Source organism: Pongo abelii, chromosome 1, assembly GCF_028885655.2.
Source record: "Pongo abelii isolate AG06213 chromosome 1, NHGRI_mPonAbe1-v2.0_pri, whole genome shotgun sequence".
NCBI lineage: Eukaryota > Metazoa > Chordata > Mammalia > Primates > Hominidae > Pongo > Pongo abelii.
In genome coordinates, this window is record NC_071985.2 from 76,138,391 (window position 1) to 76,154,283 (window position 15,893).

Below are 15,893 nucleotides of genomic sequence, written 5' to 3' on the forward strand. Positions count from 1 at the left end.
TTCCTATGCTGATGGTGCTATTCAGCCTTTCCAATAGAGGCAGTTCTCAACAGATTTGGGAAGCAGTATGTAAAGTCAAGGGTTGAATACTAAGACTGAGGTTTTAAGATTATTTTATTTGTTTTATATTAATATTTCTTTCTGCTTCATTTCCCTGGATAATAAAAACTGAGTTCACATAAAGAATGAGGAATCATCCCACTAAAGGTCTTGGGTGACCAAGGACAAAACAGAATAACTTCTCTAAGGCTGTCTTCTCATCCATAAGGTACAAAGGTTATCATATGATTTGCCAGCTTTAGAGGATTCTCATGAGAACTGAACATGACAACAGTACTCTTTTTTCTTTTTTTTGAGACGGAGTTTCACTCTTTTTGCCCAGGCTGGAGTGCAATGATGCGATCTCAGCTCATTGCAACCTCTGCCTCCCAGGTTCAAGAAATTCTCCTGCCTCAGCCTCCCGAGTAGCTGGAATTACAGAATGCACCACCATGCCCGGCTAATTTTTTGTATTTCTAGTAGAGACGGCGTTTCTCCGTGTTGGTCAGGCTGATCTCGAACTTCCGACCTCAGGTGATCTGCCTGCCTTTGCCTCCCAAAGTGCTGGGATTACAGGCTTGAGCCACCATGCCCAGCCAACAGGACTCTTTTTTCTAAATACAATGGTAACTTTTAGGACCTTCAACGGTCCTAAAATATTATGCAATAAATGCATAATATTACATAGCAATTAAAGATGCTGGAACCTGTGTTCTATTTATTGTGTGACTTGGAGCAAGTTAGTTAACACTTCTATTCCTCAGTTTCCTCACCTGTAAAGTGAATATAGTAATAGCATTTCCCTCACTAGTTGCTTTGAGCATTGAATGAGTTAATACACTAAAGTGCTGAATAAATGTTAGCTATTATTAAACATTACTAATTCATATTATTTATAATCTTGAGGGTAACAATACCCTAAGAAATCTCTCTAACTCTGAAAGGATTTCCTATTTAACAAATGGTGCTGGGAAAACTGGCTAGCCATATGTAGAAAGCTGAAACTGGATCCCTTCCTTACACCTTATACAAAAATTAATTCAAGATGGATTAAAGACTTAAATGTTAGACCTAAAACCATAAAAACCCTAGAAGAAAACCTAGGCAATACCATTCAGGACATAGGCATCAGCAAGGACTTCATGACTAAAACACAAAAAGCAATGGCAACAAAAGCCAAAATAGACAAACAGGATCTAATTAAACTAAAGGGCTTCTGCACAGCAAAAGAAACTACCATCAGGGCCAGGCGCAGTGGCTCATGCCTGTAATCCTAGCACTTTGGGAAGCCGAGGTGGGCGAATCATGAGGTCAGCAGATCAAGACCATCCTGGCTAATATGGTGAAACCCTGCCTCTACTAAAAATACAAAAACTAGCTGGGCGTGGTGGCAGGCGCCTGTAGTCCCAGCTACTTGGGAGGCTGAGGCAGGAGAATGGCGTGAACCTGGGAGGCAGAGCTTGCAGTGAGCAGAGATTGCGCCACTGCACTCCAGCCTGGGCGACAGAGCCAGACTCTGTCTCAAAAAAAAAAAAAGAAAGAAACTACCATCAGAGTGAATAGGCAACCTACAGAATGGGAGAAAATTTTTACAATCTACCCATCTGACAAAGGGCTAATATCCAGAATCTACAAAGAACTTAAACAAATTTACAAGAAAAAATCAAACAACCCCAGCAAAAAGTGGGCAAAGATATGAACAGACACTTCTCTCTTTTTTTTTTTTGAGACGGAATCTTGCTCTGTCACCCAGGCTGGAGTGCAGTGGTGTGATGTCAGCTCACTGCAAGCTCTGCCTCCCGGGTTCACGCCATTCTCCTGCCTCAGCCTCCCGAGTAGCTGGGATTACAGGCGCTTACCACCACGCCCGGCTAATATTTTGTGTTTTTAGTAGAGACACGGTTTCACCATGTTAGCCAGAATGGTCTTGATCTCCTGACCTTGTGATCCGCCCGCCTCGGCCTCCCAAAGTGCTGGGATTACAGGTGTGAGCCACCACGCCCGGCCGAACAGACACTTCTCAAAAGAAGACATTTATGAAGCCAACATACACATGAAAAAATGCTCATCATCACTGGCCATCAGAGAAATGCAAATCAAAACCACAATGAGATATCATCTCACAACAGTTAGAATGGCGATCATTAAAAAGTCAGGAAACAACAGGTGCTGGAGAGGATGTGGAGAAATAGGAATACTCTTACACTGTTGGTGGAACTGTAAACTAGTTCAACCATTGTGGAAGACAGTGTGGCAATTCCTCAAGGATCTAGAACTAGAAATACCATTTGACTCAGCAATCCCATTACTGGGTATATACCCAAAGGATTATAAATCATGCTGCTATAAAGACACATGCACACGTTATGTTTATTGCGGCACTATTCACAATAGCAAAGACTTGGAACCAATCCAAATGTCCACAATGATAGACTGGATTAAGAAAATGTGGCACATATACACCATGGAATACTATGCAGCCATAAAAAAGGATGAGTTCATGTTCTTTGTAGGGACATGGATGAAGCTGGAAACCATCATTCTGAGCAAACTATCACAAGGACAGAAAACCAAACACCGCATGTTCTGACTCATAGGTGGGAACTGAACAACGAGAACACTTGGACACAGGGTGGGGAACATCACACACCGGGGCCTGTTGTGGGGCGGGAGGAGTGGGGAGGGATAGCATTAGGAGATATACCTAATGTAAATGACGAGTTAATGGGTGCAGCACACCAACATGGCACATGTATACATATGTAACAAACCTGCACGCTGTACACATGTACCCTAGAACTTAAAGCATAATAAAAAAAAAAGAAAAAAAAAGAAATCCCCCCAACTCTAAGGAAGGTAATATCATACCAGTATTGTCCACATGCAGAAAGTAAATGCATTTTAGTAATCAGTGATAAACTGTAAGCACAAACATCACACATTATGATCAGTCTCATCCAGAAAATTACTGCAGTGAAATTGCAATAGAAGAACAAACACCACAAAATGTAGATTGGGTCCTTGTCAATGGCAGCAATATAACTGTAAGCACAAACATCACACATTATGATCAGTCTCATCCAAAAAATTACTGCAATGAAATTGCAATAGAAGAACAAACACCACAAAATGTAGATTGGGTCCTTGTCAATGGCAGCAATATACTTTTTCTAGTTTTATCGTTTTAAACGTTAAAAAGAAGGAAAGGCAAAAATGGCTACCTCATGGTTCTCTCTGTTGTCAAGAGGTGGATTATTTCATTCCTCTCACTTGGCAATTACCTATTAGATTGTAAACTCTGTTGTAAGCACAGGGACATTCTGCACTGCCAAATATCTAGGAATTTGGTCAGTGCCTGCTTCAATAGCTATTTCTTAATGAATGATTCCATATAATTTATATGAAAACTCCATATAAATGAAAGGTTTCCATATTTTCTAAAAAAAAGTCAGTCTAGATTCTTGAAATGGACTTCAAAGCCTTCTACCATTCTAATTTTCAGTTACTAACCACAGACCCAAAGTTAACTGAAGGGCCTTAAAAAGTCATCTGGTTTGGTGTATTAATGTTTTTGAAAGATCTCCCAAATTAAGGATTTTACAAGTAACTAAATAACTCCCTATTTAGTAGGTGCCTATTTATTGGGCAACTACTGAGTAAACTTAGTTACTTAGAATTACTTAGAGATAGAACAACAACTATTAATCAGGCACTAAGAAGATAATGTCAGAGATACAAAGAAGATAAGAAAACGTGGTCTCTCAAATGCAATAAAACGAACTTGGGTAGTGTGTGTCTAATCCTGTGTTCTTATTTCCCCTAAATGCTTTCCCCAACACCTGGTTACTGTATTTGTCTGGGCTTTGTAAGACTTCACTGAGTTGGCGATTGCTAGGTGGCCTAGTTTGTGTAAATATAATGTGCTGGTCTTTCTCCATGTTCTTTTTTGAGACAGTCTCGCTTTGTCACCCAGGCTGGAGTGCAGTGGCATCATCTCAGCTCATTGCAACCTCTGCCTCCCAGGTTCAAGTGATTCTCCTGTCGCAGCCTCCCGAGTAGCTCAGATTACAGGCGCCCACCACCATGCCCGGCTAATGTTTTATTTTTAGTAGAGATGTTGGCCAGGCTGGTCTCGCACTCGTGATCTCAGGTGATCCATATATCTGGGCCTCCCAAAGTGCTGGGATTACAAGTGTGAGCCACCTCGCCCAGCTGATAGTTGCAAATTACTTCTCTGTGTTCTTTTGGGGTTTGTTTACAAACTTCTTTTTGTATTGAGAGAAAAATAGCCAAAGCATCTTTGACAGAAGGTTCTGTACCCGGCAAAAAATCTGAAACATTAGACTGTGGAGCCCTCTTCTTAAAAGTGGGGATCTCGAACCATCCTTTCTTTAGTTTTCTCCTTTCCCTATTACCTATTGGGCCAGATCTTCTGTCCTAAAAATTTGTCTCCTACCCTTCTCCCTCTTTTCCATTGACCCCGAAAAGAAAATGTACACACCCACGCATATACATATTTAATTTTTAGGGCAACTCCACAACTCTGAAATGATTGATGCAAAAATCCTGAAGAAGCTAGGAACCCCCCATCCCTTGTTTCCAATCTCCTGAGTCAAGACCATTTTTCTTGATGTGATTCATGCTAAACCTTTAAGACACTGCTGGATTCTGGATGGATTAAACCTATCTCATCTTTAATCCTAAAGTAGACAGAAGCAATTGGGGGCTTTCCATGTAGAAAGTGGGGTCTGGAAGCCAAGAAAGAGAATAAATGCTGATTTTTTTTTTTTTTTTTTGAGATGGAGTTTTGTTCTTCTTGCCCAGGCTGGAGGGCAAGGGCACGGTCTCGGCTCACTGCAACCTCCGCCTCCCGGGTTCAAACGATTCTCCTGTCTCAGCCTCCCAAGTATCTGGGATTACAGGCACCCGCCACCATGCCTGGCTAATGTTTTTGTATTTTTACCAGAGAAGGGGTTTCACTATGTTAGCCAGGCTCGTCTTGAACCTCACTCCTGACGCCAAGCGATCCGCCCGTCTCAGCCTCCCAAAGTGCTGGGATTATAGGCATGAGCCACTGCGCCCGGCCTAAAGGTTGAATTTATATCCAAGTCACTCAAGAACTTTTATACAGGTGTAAGAAATTTATGTCAAAGTAGCCACAAGATTGCTTAATAGGACATGAACAAATGTAACTTAATGTTTACCACTAGAAACTAAAGCTCTATGTGAAATCTTGAATTTATGAGGTGGAAGGGAGGGTAGGAAAGTCTGTACCTGTCTGTTCTTTTCCTGGTCCCTTCCCCTCATTCCTGAACTGCAGGAGACAGAGCCTCTTTGGGCATTGGTGACCCCATCACTGGGGTGTGTTTATTTGATGGTTGATTTTGCTGTACTGGGTACTTCCTCGCCCATTTTCTAATCATTCTGTAACACAGGCTGACTCTTTCCCCTTCCTTCCCTTCTCCTTTCCCTGGGAAAATACAATGAATAAGCAAAGACTTATTGGTACTAAAACTGTCAAAAGACAAAAACAAAAAGAGGAAAGAAAATGTGGTCTCTACTCTCAAGGAGATTTCAGTTTAATAGGAGACACAAAACTAATGCAAATAAAAAAGGAACAACATATACTGAGTCTAGAGAATCAGGAAAAATTGTATTGTACCATGCTATAATAGTAGCCTAAAAAGGAAAAATCAAAGAGGACTGGAGCAGTTAGGACAGATAAAACTAGGAGCTGGGCCTTGGCTGAACCCAGACACCTGAAAAGAAATGAGGCATTCAGACTTTAGATGCAGAAAGAGAAATAGTTTAATGTGGTTCTGACACAGGGAGAGTCTTATCTGTCTGAGACAGTGAATGCTGATGAGTGGTGGGAAAAGTTGGGTTAAAAAGACTGTAAATCACTTGAAAAATTAGGCCAAGTATATTAACCTTCATGTCACAGAAAAAGCTACAGAATGTTTTTAAGTAAAAGAGTAACTTTATTAGTGTGTTCCAGTTTAATCACCCCCATAATCAGGAAGTTCTTCAAATCTGTCAATATTCATTCTTACTGTAAGTCCTTGCCCTGTTTTAGTTCTCTGTAGTAGGGGAAAAAAACTGGTGAGTAGACTTACCATATTAAACTTTCATATCCATTAAGGCATATATATTACCTTTAATATACTCTCCCACAATCTTACTTATCTCTTATTTCATTATAGCCTGTCTGTACCTTTTGCTTCAAGAAGGTAAATATTCTTACAGAATTCTAATTCTTATCCCTATCTCATCTATAAATGGAATAAATTATCCCTTCCTAACTTATTTAAAAACTGCATTTAAAATATCCTTGAGGCTGGATGTGGTGGCTCACATCTGTAGTCCTGCACCTTGGTCTTCCAAGTGGTGGGATTACAGGCGTGAGCCACCATTGAGCTCAGGAATTCGAGATCAGCCTGGGCAACACAGTGAAACCCTGTGTCTACAAAAAACAAAAAAATTAACTGGGTGTGGTGGCACATGCCTGTGGTCCCAGCTACTCAGGAGCTGAGGTGAGAGGACTGCTTGAGCCAGGGTGGGCAAGGCTGCAGTGAGCCATGGTCATACCACTGCATTCTAGCCTGGGCGACAAAGCGAGATCCTGTCTCAAAAAAAAAAAAAAAAAAAAAGAAAGAAAGAAAGAAAATCTTGACAACACTTTCCTTAAGTGGACACTGATTTCATTATTCCATTGCCTTTTAAGCAATCCTAGTCCCACAACACTATTACTGAAGTTTATACTGTAGAGTCTTACGGTTTTTTTGTGTGTATTTGTTAGTCTGTCTTATGCCCCCATTAAGTTGTAATGTCTGACTCATTACTGAATTTACAGTTATGTGCCACATAACATTTTGGTCAATGATGGACCACATATGTAACCGTGCTTCCATAAGATTATAATACAATATTTTTACACTATCGTTTCTATGTTTAGATACACAAATATTTACTATATTTAGTAATTTATGTTTAGATACACAAATACTTACTTTATAACTGCCTACAGTATTCAGTACAGTAACATTCTATACAGGTTTGTACCCTAGGAGGAACAGGATATATCATATGAACTAGGTGTGCAGTAGGTTATACCATCTAAATTTGGGTAAGTACATTCTATATTTGCACAATGACAAAATGGTCTAGCATTTCTCAGAATATACTGTCAATTAGTGACACATGCCTATATCTGCTTAACAGCCTCCTCTGCATTGTTATCACACCATATCTGAGAGATGAGGAGAAAAAGGGCCCTAATAATATGAGCAAAATTACCTTTCCTCCAAGCTTCTAATATTTTCTCTAACATCTTATCAAAACTAAAAAACATAGTTTGTAACCATGTCTTACTGCTATTACTATACCATGCACACAATAAATATTCAGTGGTTTAGGCTGGGCACGGTGGCTCATGCCTGTAATCCCAGCACTTTGGGAGGCTGAGGCGGTTGGATTACCTGAGGTCAGGAGTTTGAGACCAGCCTGACCAATATGGTGAAACCCTGTCTCTACTAAAAATACAAAAATTAGCTGGGCGTGGTAGCATGCGCCTGTAGTCCCAGCTACCTGGGAAGCTGAGACAGGAGAATTGCTCGAACCAGAGAGGTGGAGGTTGCAGTGAGCCAAGGCTGCGCCACTGCACTCCAGCCTGGGTGACAGAACCAGACTCTGTCTAAAAAAAAAAGTAACAATAATTCAGTGGTTTAGCTGAAAATTAGACAAGATGCTATCAGTGTAATGCAGAGGCTAGAAACATGAGCTATGTAATCTTAATTCAACAGTGTTTACTTTTTAAAGGCAAAAATATTCACAATTTATTGTCTTCTACTTGGTGACTTCATGAGCTTTAAAAAAAATCATTCAATCAGACCTGTGAGAAAAAAAAATATCAACCAACTACTCATACTAGTTGCTAAGGAGAGTTGCAAAGAAAACAGAAAAAAACCCATCATTCCTATCCTTTCTAGAATGTGTTAGTCTAACAAAATATTCAGGAAGAAAATAAATGACAAGATACAGTACATGAAATAGCAAACACACATAAAAATGTGTAAGCAGCTGGGTACAGTGGCTTACGCCTGTAATCCCAGCAAATTGGGAGGCTGAGGCAAGCAGATTGCTTGAGTCCAAGAGTTTGAGACCAGCCTGGGCAAACTGGTGCAACACCATTTCCACTAAAAACACACACAAAAATTAGCTGGGCATGGTAGTGTGCACCTGTAGTTTCAGCTACTCAGGAGGCTGAGGTGAGAGAATCACCTGAACCTAGCAGGTTGAGGCTAAAGTGAGTTGAGATCGCACCAGTGCAATGCAGCCTGGTCAACCAGAGTGAGACCCTGTCTCAGAAAAAAAAAACATAAGCAATTTGTTTACAAATATATAATGCAGGCCAGGCGCGGCGGCTCACATCTGTAATCCCAGCACTTTTGGAGGCTGAGCTGGGCGGATCACCTGAGTTCAGGAGTTCAAGACCAGCCTGGCCCACATGGTGAAACCCTGCTATCTACCAAAAATACAAAAATTAGCTAGGCGTGCTGGCGGGCGCCTGTAATCCCAGCTACTCAGGAGGTTGAGGCAGGAGAATCGTTTGAACCCAGGAGGCAGAGATTGCAGTGAGCCGAGATCACACCACTGTACTCCAGCCTGGGTGACAGAGCAAGACTGCCTCAAAAAAAAAAAAAAAAAAAAAAAAAAAAATATATATATATACGCACGCATATATATATATATGCACACATATATATATATGCACGCATATATATATATAAAATGCTATAAATTAGTAACTTGGTAACTGTGTGTGTGTGTATACTACACATAGTATATACAGTATATATAGTGTGTGTATACTATAGCATATACAGTACACACGTACACACACACACACACACACACACACACACACACGTATAATAATCAGACTTTCCATTCCAGGTTCTAAATTACCTGCAAATTACCTGTATGTAGTTTTCTGGGATTATTTTTTATTACTATCAGGTCTACAGTGTGGTTATTATAATCACGAAAGAGTTCCACAATCTTACTTTTTTATATTTCCCAAACTCTGCTGACACCGAAAGTGTATTTTCCTGCACGTCCACAAGCAAGAATTTTAAAAAAAAGTAATCAAATACAGTATTTCACTTTGCATTTTTTACATAACAAGTCAGGCTGTCTACTAATAACAAAAGTTCTATTTCTTTCTTTGTCATCCTTACGCTATAAATTTGTATTTCTTGCTTTATTGCACTGACTAGGACTACAAATAAAAAGCTGGGTAGAAGTGGTGGTAGCAGACATTCTGTCTCATTCCCAATCACACAAGGGAAGCTTTCAATAATTTACTGTTAAGATGTTTTCTAGGCTGGGTGCAGTGGCTCACGCCTGTAATCCCAGCACTTTGGAAGGCCAAGGCGGGCGGATCACGAGGTCAGGAGATAGAGACCATCCTGGCTAACACGGCGAAACCCCGTCTCTACTAAAAAATACAAAAAATTAGCCGGGCGTGGTGGCGGGCGCCTGTAGTCCCAGCTACTCGGGAGGCTGAGGCAGGAGAACGGCGTGAACCCGGGAGGTGGACCTTGCAGTGAGCCAAGATCATGCCACTGCACTCCATGCACTCCAGCCTGGGCGACAGGGTAAGACTCGAGACTCCGTCTCAAAAAAAAAAAAGATGTTTTCTATAGATTTTTTAGATAGATACTTTCAATCAGATTAAGAAAGTTCCCTTGTATTTTCTTTCTTTCTTTTTTTTTTTTTTTGAGACGGAGTTTCACTCTTGTGGCCCAGGCTGGAGCGCAATGGCGCGACCTCGGCTCACAGCAACCTCCGCCTCCCGGGTTCAAGCCATTCTCCTGCCTCAGCCTCCGGAGTAGTTGGGATCACAGGCACGTGCCACCACGCCCGGCTAATTTTGTATTTTTAGTAGAGACGGGTTTTCTCCATGTTGGTCAGGCTGGTCTCGAACTCCAGACCGCAGGTGATCCACCTGCCTCTGCTTCCCAAAGTGCTGGGATTACAGGCGTGAGCCACTGCGCCCGGCCAGTTCCCTTGTATTTCTAGTTTGCTAAGAGTTTTAGCCAATTGCTCTTTTCTGTATCTATCAAAATTGCCACATATAATTTATCACTTTTTCCTTATTAATGAAACAGATTACAATGATTAATTTTAAAATGTTAAACCAGCTATCAGTGTTAATTTGTTAATGTTCTTTACAAAATATTTGCATCTATGCTTGGTAGAAATACCAGTCTGCAATTTTCCTTTCTGGTGATGTCTCTGTATAATTTTAATATTAAACTTCTGCTACCCTCAGGAAAAAAAAAATACAGTATTTCTTTAACAGGGCCACTGTTATCTCTCCTACATCTTTCCTTTTTCATTATTTTCTATTCATACACAGTAGCAATTCCTCCAACCACCACAGCAGTTCTAAATCCACAACTCCATACCTGGGAGCTGGGTTGCTTAGGCTCATCCATTCTCCCAGGAGACTCACTTCTGGCTCTGTGTCTCTCTGTCAAGGGAACAACACTGCCGGAGGGGCTAAATCTGTTGGAAGAGGAACATAAAGGGGACTAATAGAAAAGCAGCATCAAAGAACCTGAAAAATGGTGATGTCGCCCCTCTTTATTCTATGGCTGAGGAAGGGGGAACAAACCAAGCAACAAATAACTGAGGAATAGTTTCGTGGAGTTAATACATAATCTGATTTGAAATAATAGGTTAGCCCTAGTAAATTTAATAAACACAAAATGACATAACAGATAGACCATATGAGCTGGTGAAGCTAAAGCTAAATATAAGCTTTCTTCCTTATATAAATACTGGGAGACCATAAAAGAATAAATTAAAACGGGGCCTATAATTTTGTTTCTTCTACGTAATTACCAGGTTTTTGGCTGTTTCTTCCCCAAGGTCCCATAATAATCTGTATTTTAGACTATTGATATAGATCATGGAGATTAAAAAATCTTTGCATTGAAGTTGATATTACCTTTTTTTTTTTTTTTGAGACAGAGTCTTGCTCTGTTGCCTAGGCTGGAGTACAGTGGTGCGATCCCAGCTAACTGCAACCTCCACTTCCTGGGTTCAAGCGATTCTCCTGCCTCAGCTGGCCCAGTAGCTGAGACTACAGGTGCATGCCACCACGCTCGGCTAATTTTTGTATTTTTAGTAGAGATGGGGTTTCACCATGTTGGCCAGGCTGGTCTCAAAGTCCTGACCTCAAGTGATCCACCCGCCTCAGCCTCCCAAAGTGCTGGGATCACAGGTGTGAGCCACCACACCTGGCCCTGATATTACTTCTGATAGTTTTTTTTTTTTAATTTTATTTCCATAAGTTATCATGGAACAGGTGGTATCTGGTTACATAAGTAAGTTCTTTGGTGATTTGTGAGATTTTGGTGCACTCATCACCCGAGAACTTCTGATACAGTTCTAACATAGGAGAACAAGTTCTATGCTCAAGATTATTTTAATAAGGACACAGGAAGACAATACTCAAATCAAGATCACCTGAAGCCAGGCACAGTGGCAGGAGAAACGCCTGAACCCAGGAGGTAGAGGCTGCAGTGAGCCAAGATTGCACCACTGCACTCCAACCTGGGCAACAGTGAGACTTCATCTCAAAAACAAAATAAGGCCAGACGCCTGTAATCCCAGCACTTTGGGAGGCTGAGGCAGGCGGATCACGAGGTCAGGAGATTGAGACCACCCTGGCTAACATGGCGTAACCCCATCTCTACTAAAAACACACACATACACAAAAATTAGCCGGGCATGGGAGCAGGCACCTGCAGTCCCAGCTACTCGGCAGGCTGAGGCAGGAGAATGGTGTGAACCCGGGAGGCAGAGCTTGCAGTGAGCCGAGATTGCACCACTGCACTCCAGCCCGGGCGACACAGTGAGACTCCGTCTCAAATAAAATAAAATAAATAAAATAAAATAAAATAAAAAGACCACCTCAAGTGGATACAGTATACACTAACTGAATCTCTGTGATACATTTGTTTCTCAAGACCAAAGTAATAGTTCTTTAGTTTTCTTTGCTCATATAGTCAATTTAAATTTATTTTTAAGAGAGAGAAAAAACAAATATTACCAATCTAAATTAGTAATATTTCTTTCTTTCAATTGAGACTTTCTCTCAATTGACTGAAACCCATGGTATTTCCACCAGAAAAAAATATCTAATAAATACAACGTATTAAAAGAGAAAAGTGAGGCATGGGGCATAGTAGCACTGGTGAAAAAAAGGGAGATTGTCAGGCCTGTGGTAGCAGCAGTCATCCATGAAAGAAAACAGTGAAGATAGCATCACATGACAAGGGAAAAAAGAGATGAAAAATATCCATAATGCTTTTCTTCAGAATTACTATTTTACTAATTTGAAAAGAACAATTACTGCTGGTACCATACTTCCTCTAATTTGGTAGTTGGGGGCAAAGAAAAGTAAGCAGTGCCACAGAGGAAAGTGAGACTCCTGGAGGCCACCTACCTGTGTGATAACACACCAAGGAAGGGCAATGCTGCTAGGTTCCCAGCTGATGATTGGCTCCCTGCCTGGAATCCCAAGGAAGCCCTGGCAATTACTGATCCTATCCTAGTGTGGCTGCTGATGCTATTCTGATTCACGGAAGTGTCTAACTTTACCACAGTTCTCACAACATTGTGAATACTTCAGGAATGGAGCTTCCTGGTTTAAAAAAATAAGAATGCAAGTCCTTTGGCACACCTCCAGTTTCCCCAACATCAACTTATTTTCACCAAGAAAATCAGGTAAGGAAAATGCTCTCTGTACTACAGAGGACACTTTAGTGATGTCTACACAATAGCCATTACATGGGAAAACCAAACCAAACCAAACCTACCTGTCAACTTCACTGCTTGTTGGCCGAGCCACCTTGGCTCCTGAAGACCCTAAAGTGTAATTTTCCTGTCCTACAGAACCATGGCCTGTGGTATCAATCACCATGGCTGTTACTTCCTCTGCACTACTCCCATCTTCTCCAGAAGGCTGATTCTCAGGTCCAAGCCACTCCTCCAGATTTTCAGTTTTGATGTGTACTGCTCCAAGAACTCTAACTTCATCATCACTCCGACTCCCACGGTCCGCCACTCCTGTCTCCACATACCACTGTCCTGCTCGGTTGATCCGAAGAATGGGCTCCCGGCTCTCTACATCAGAACTTGGTTCAATGATCTGAGGGCTGGTGGATTCCTCAGGAGGACTTAGCTCTCTGATATCCAGCACAGCACTAACCTGACCTCTCCGGTTTCCCTTTGGGGCATTATGTCGTGGGCTAAGGGAGCGGTTCAGATTTGGTGTAACCCTGTGAGACTCTGGAGGTCTCTCTTGATGCTTTGTCCTTGTTTGACTTAATTCTGCTTCAACCTCAGCCACATTAATTTTGAAATGAATGCCCTCCAGGATCTGTGTACATTTGTCTATAATGTGCTGCATTTGCAGAAAACTGGCAGCTGTTAGGTAGCTGATGATATCTGCCAGTTGCAGGCATATCCGCCCTGTGTAACAGAAAGAAAGGAGCTGTTCAAAAACAGTAGGGTTCTTGATGACTGAAATGGAGACTGTACTCATCTCATTCAAGGACATGTGATCCCGGAAATAGGGGGAGCTGGCAGCCAGCACCACTTTGTGAGCCCGAAAAGCTTGTCCTTGCACATTGACCACAATATCACAGAGACGGCCCTGCATGCGCAACTGGTTTAGATGGCTCAGGACAGAGTTGCTGAAGTCAGGAATCTCCAATTGTATGTTCCCACCTTTCTCCATGGTCGTGCCTGAGGGTGCATTCAACCCTGCTGAAAAAAGAAACCATATTCTCATTAATAATTATAATTTTACTTCCCGGATGTTTTCCATTTCAAAAGCATTTAAACATAGTTATCTGGTAAAATTTCAAAATCTCCAGATAAAAGAAATACCTTCCTTATGTTTAGATGTGGAAACAGAATTACCAACAGGTTTTTTAGTTTAAGTTTCACAGGAGGATACAGTTAAAACTAAAAAGTGATCTCTAGATTCCTAAAAATTCATGTTACGACCATGCTTTCCTTACTAATAAGTTATATAACATCAAAACAGAAGTTCAACAGAAGGTAGGCGGAAGGACTTTTAAGTGTTAACTATAAGGTACTTGCAGACTGAACATAACACCTCGAAACTTTACAACTTTTCTCTGCAGGAGGAAAGCTTTCTGAATAAATGCAATTCTACATAGATGGCTTGATATCTCTTTTCTTAGTATTTTACTACCTGCTGCAAGAATTATGTTTATTATTTTATAAAGGGACTAATATCCCACATGAATGTAGGCTAATATTTCTAAGCTTAAGAATCAGAGCCCCACCCCCCGACAAAAAGACTTTGGTTATAGGGCTGTGAGGCAAACTCTAGGAAAAATCCCACAGCTGTGTCAGGATTCAACCAAGATGCAGAGAATGTGAAGTTCAGTTGTCAAAATTAGGAAAGCTGGGTAAATCTGCCAAATTCGAAGTTGGCAATTCCAAGGTGGTGATGATACTTCCATCCTGAAACTTAGTTCTCCAGATCCGATGAAAAAATACATCATTTACCAAGTATGCCCCATTTTTCCATTAAAATATTTTTTTAAAATGGCTGAAACACTAAACCTGAAGCTGTATACAAGATAGTTGAAAGTACAGTTTCAACTACTGAAAGTAGTTTGTATAAATCCGGACAGGAAGACATTTACTTAAGCCCAATGTGCGTTCACTTATCTATATATCACATAGTTACACCACACCTGAAACTTCAGGAACTTACTCTTCCAAGCTCACAGTACTGCCCCGCATTAACAACACACTTATTAAATAGGGAAGTGTATACACTGTTTTCAACAATCAACTTTAGCCAATCTGACCTTTTTCCAAAGCGTTATTGTTTGTTTTGAAACTTTTAATCCAATAAGAGCCTCTGTCGATGCCATCATGAATTCAGATGTGTTTATTTTGGAGCCTACACCAGCGCCTTTTTTGTTTGCTCTTTCCGGCAATTCCCCAGTGAGGAAGCCCCTGGAGGAAAGTCTTTCGCTACCGTCGGCACTGGAGGGGTGAGAGCTGTAAGAGGGAGAATTGGGAACGGCATGGCGTTGGCCACTCCAGCACTTGAGCAGCTTTCTTCTGCGTTAGGAAGCCTGGGGAGAGGGGAATTGGCTAAAGGGCAAAATGTCACTGAAGAACTTTGGAGAAGATGGGGACAAGGCGTCGGGCGGGGGAACCAGCGCTCAGGTGAGAACTAGGAAGGGGGCGGCGCCCGGGGACCGGCTCCAGGCGGCGGCGGCGGGCGGGGAGCTGCCGGGAGGTGGGTGTGCGTATCTGGGTGTGTCCCAGCTGCGGTGGGGAAGGGGGCCGCCCTTCCCGGGGTCCTGAGGGAGGGGCCCCGCGAGGGGGCGGGTCCGGCAGATCAGCCCGGCCGGGGGCCAAGGGGGTGGAAGGTCGCCCGGTGCCTGGAGGCGGGGTGAAGGAAAGTAGCTGAGCGCGCTGCGGCGGAGGGCGGGCGAGGTGACCCCGGTGCAGGGAAGTGGCACTGGGGTGTGGGGCCCGAGTCCAGTCAAGGAGCAGCACCTACCTCCGGGGGTGGAAATGGGCCGGAATGGGCCGGAACACCGTCCCGGAAGTGAAACCCCCCACCCCCTCCCACGGAGCGGGCGACGTGCCGGAAGGAAATCACTCAGCCTTACACCGCCCCCCCTTCCCCCACCCCCAGAGCTTTCGTTGCTTCGCGCCCCCTCCTCTCTCTGCTCTTCCTCCTCAGTCGGGAGGAGGGCGGGATCACGGCATCACGTGGA

General features: G+C 42.4%; 1 protein-coding gene across 6 annotated transcripts in view; it reads right to left on the reverse strand.

Moving 5' to 3' along the window:
• ZBTB37 (zinc finger and BTB domain containing 37) overlaps window positions 1–15,867 on the reverse strand; it is a 35,692-nt gene extending 19,825 nt beyond the window's left edge. The window contains exons 1-4 of one of the 6 annotated variants that reach the window (XM_002809780.6): window positions 15,674–15,867; window positions 14,967–15,162; window positions 12,933–13,881; window positions 10,512–10,611 (exon numbers count right to left, since the gene is read on the reverse strand). In XM_002809780.6, the coding sequence (XP_002809826.2) occupies window positions 10,512–10,611; window positions 12,933–13,855 (1,023 nt within the window). In that variant the 5' untranslated portion in view covers window positions 13,856–13,881; window positions 14,967–15,162; window positions 15,674–15,867. Of the gene's footprint in view, window positions 1–10,511; window positions 10,612–12,928; window positions 13,885–14,966; window positions 15,560–15,673 lie in introns of those variants that run through there. The other 5 variants (XM_009240791.4, XM_054524985.2, XM_054524986.2 and 2 more) reach the window with 5 other exon arrangements.
• Window positions 15,868–15,893: the final 26 nt, after the last annotated feature.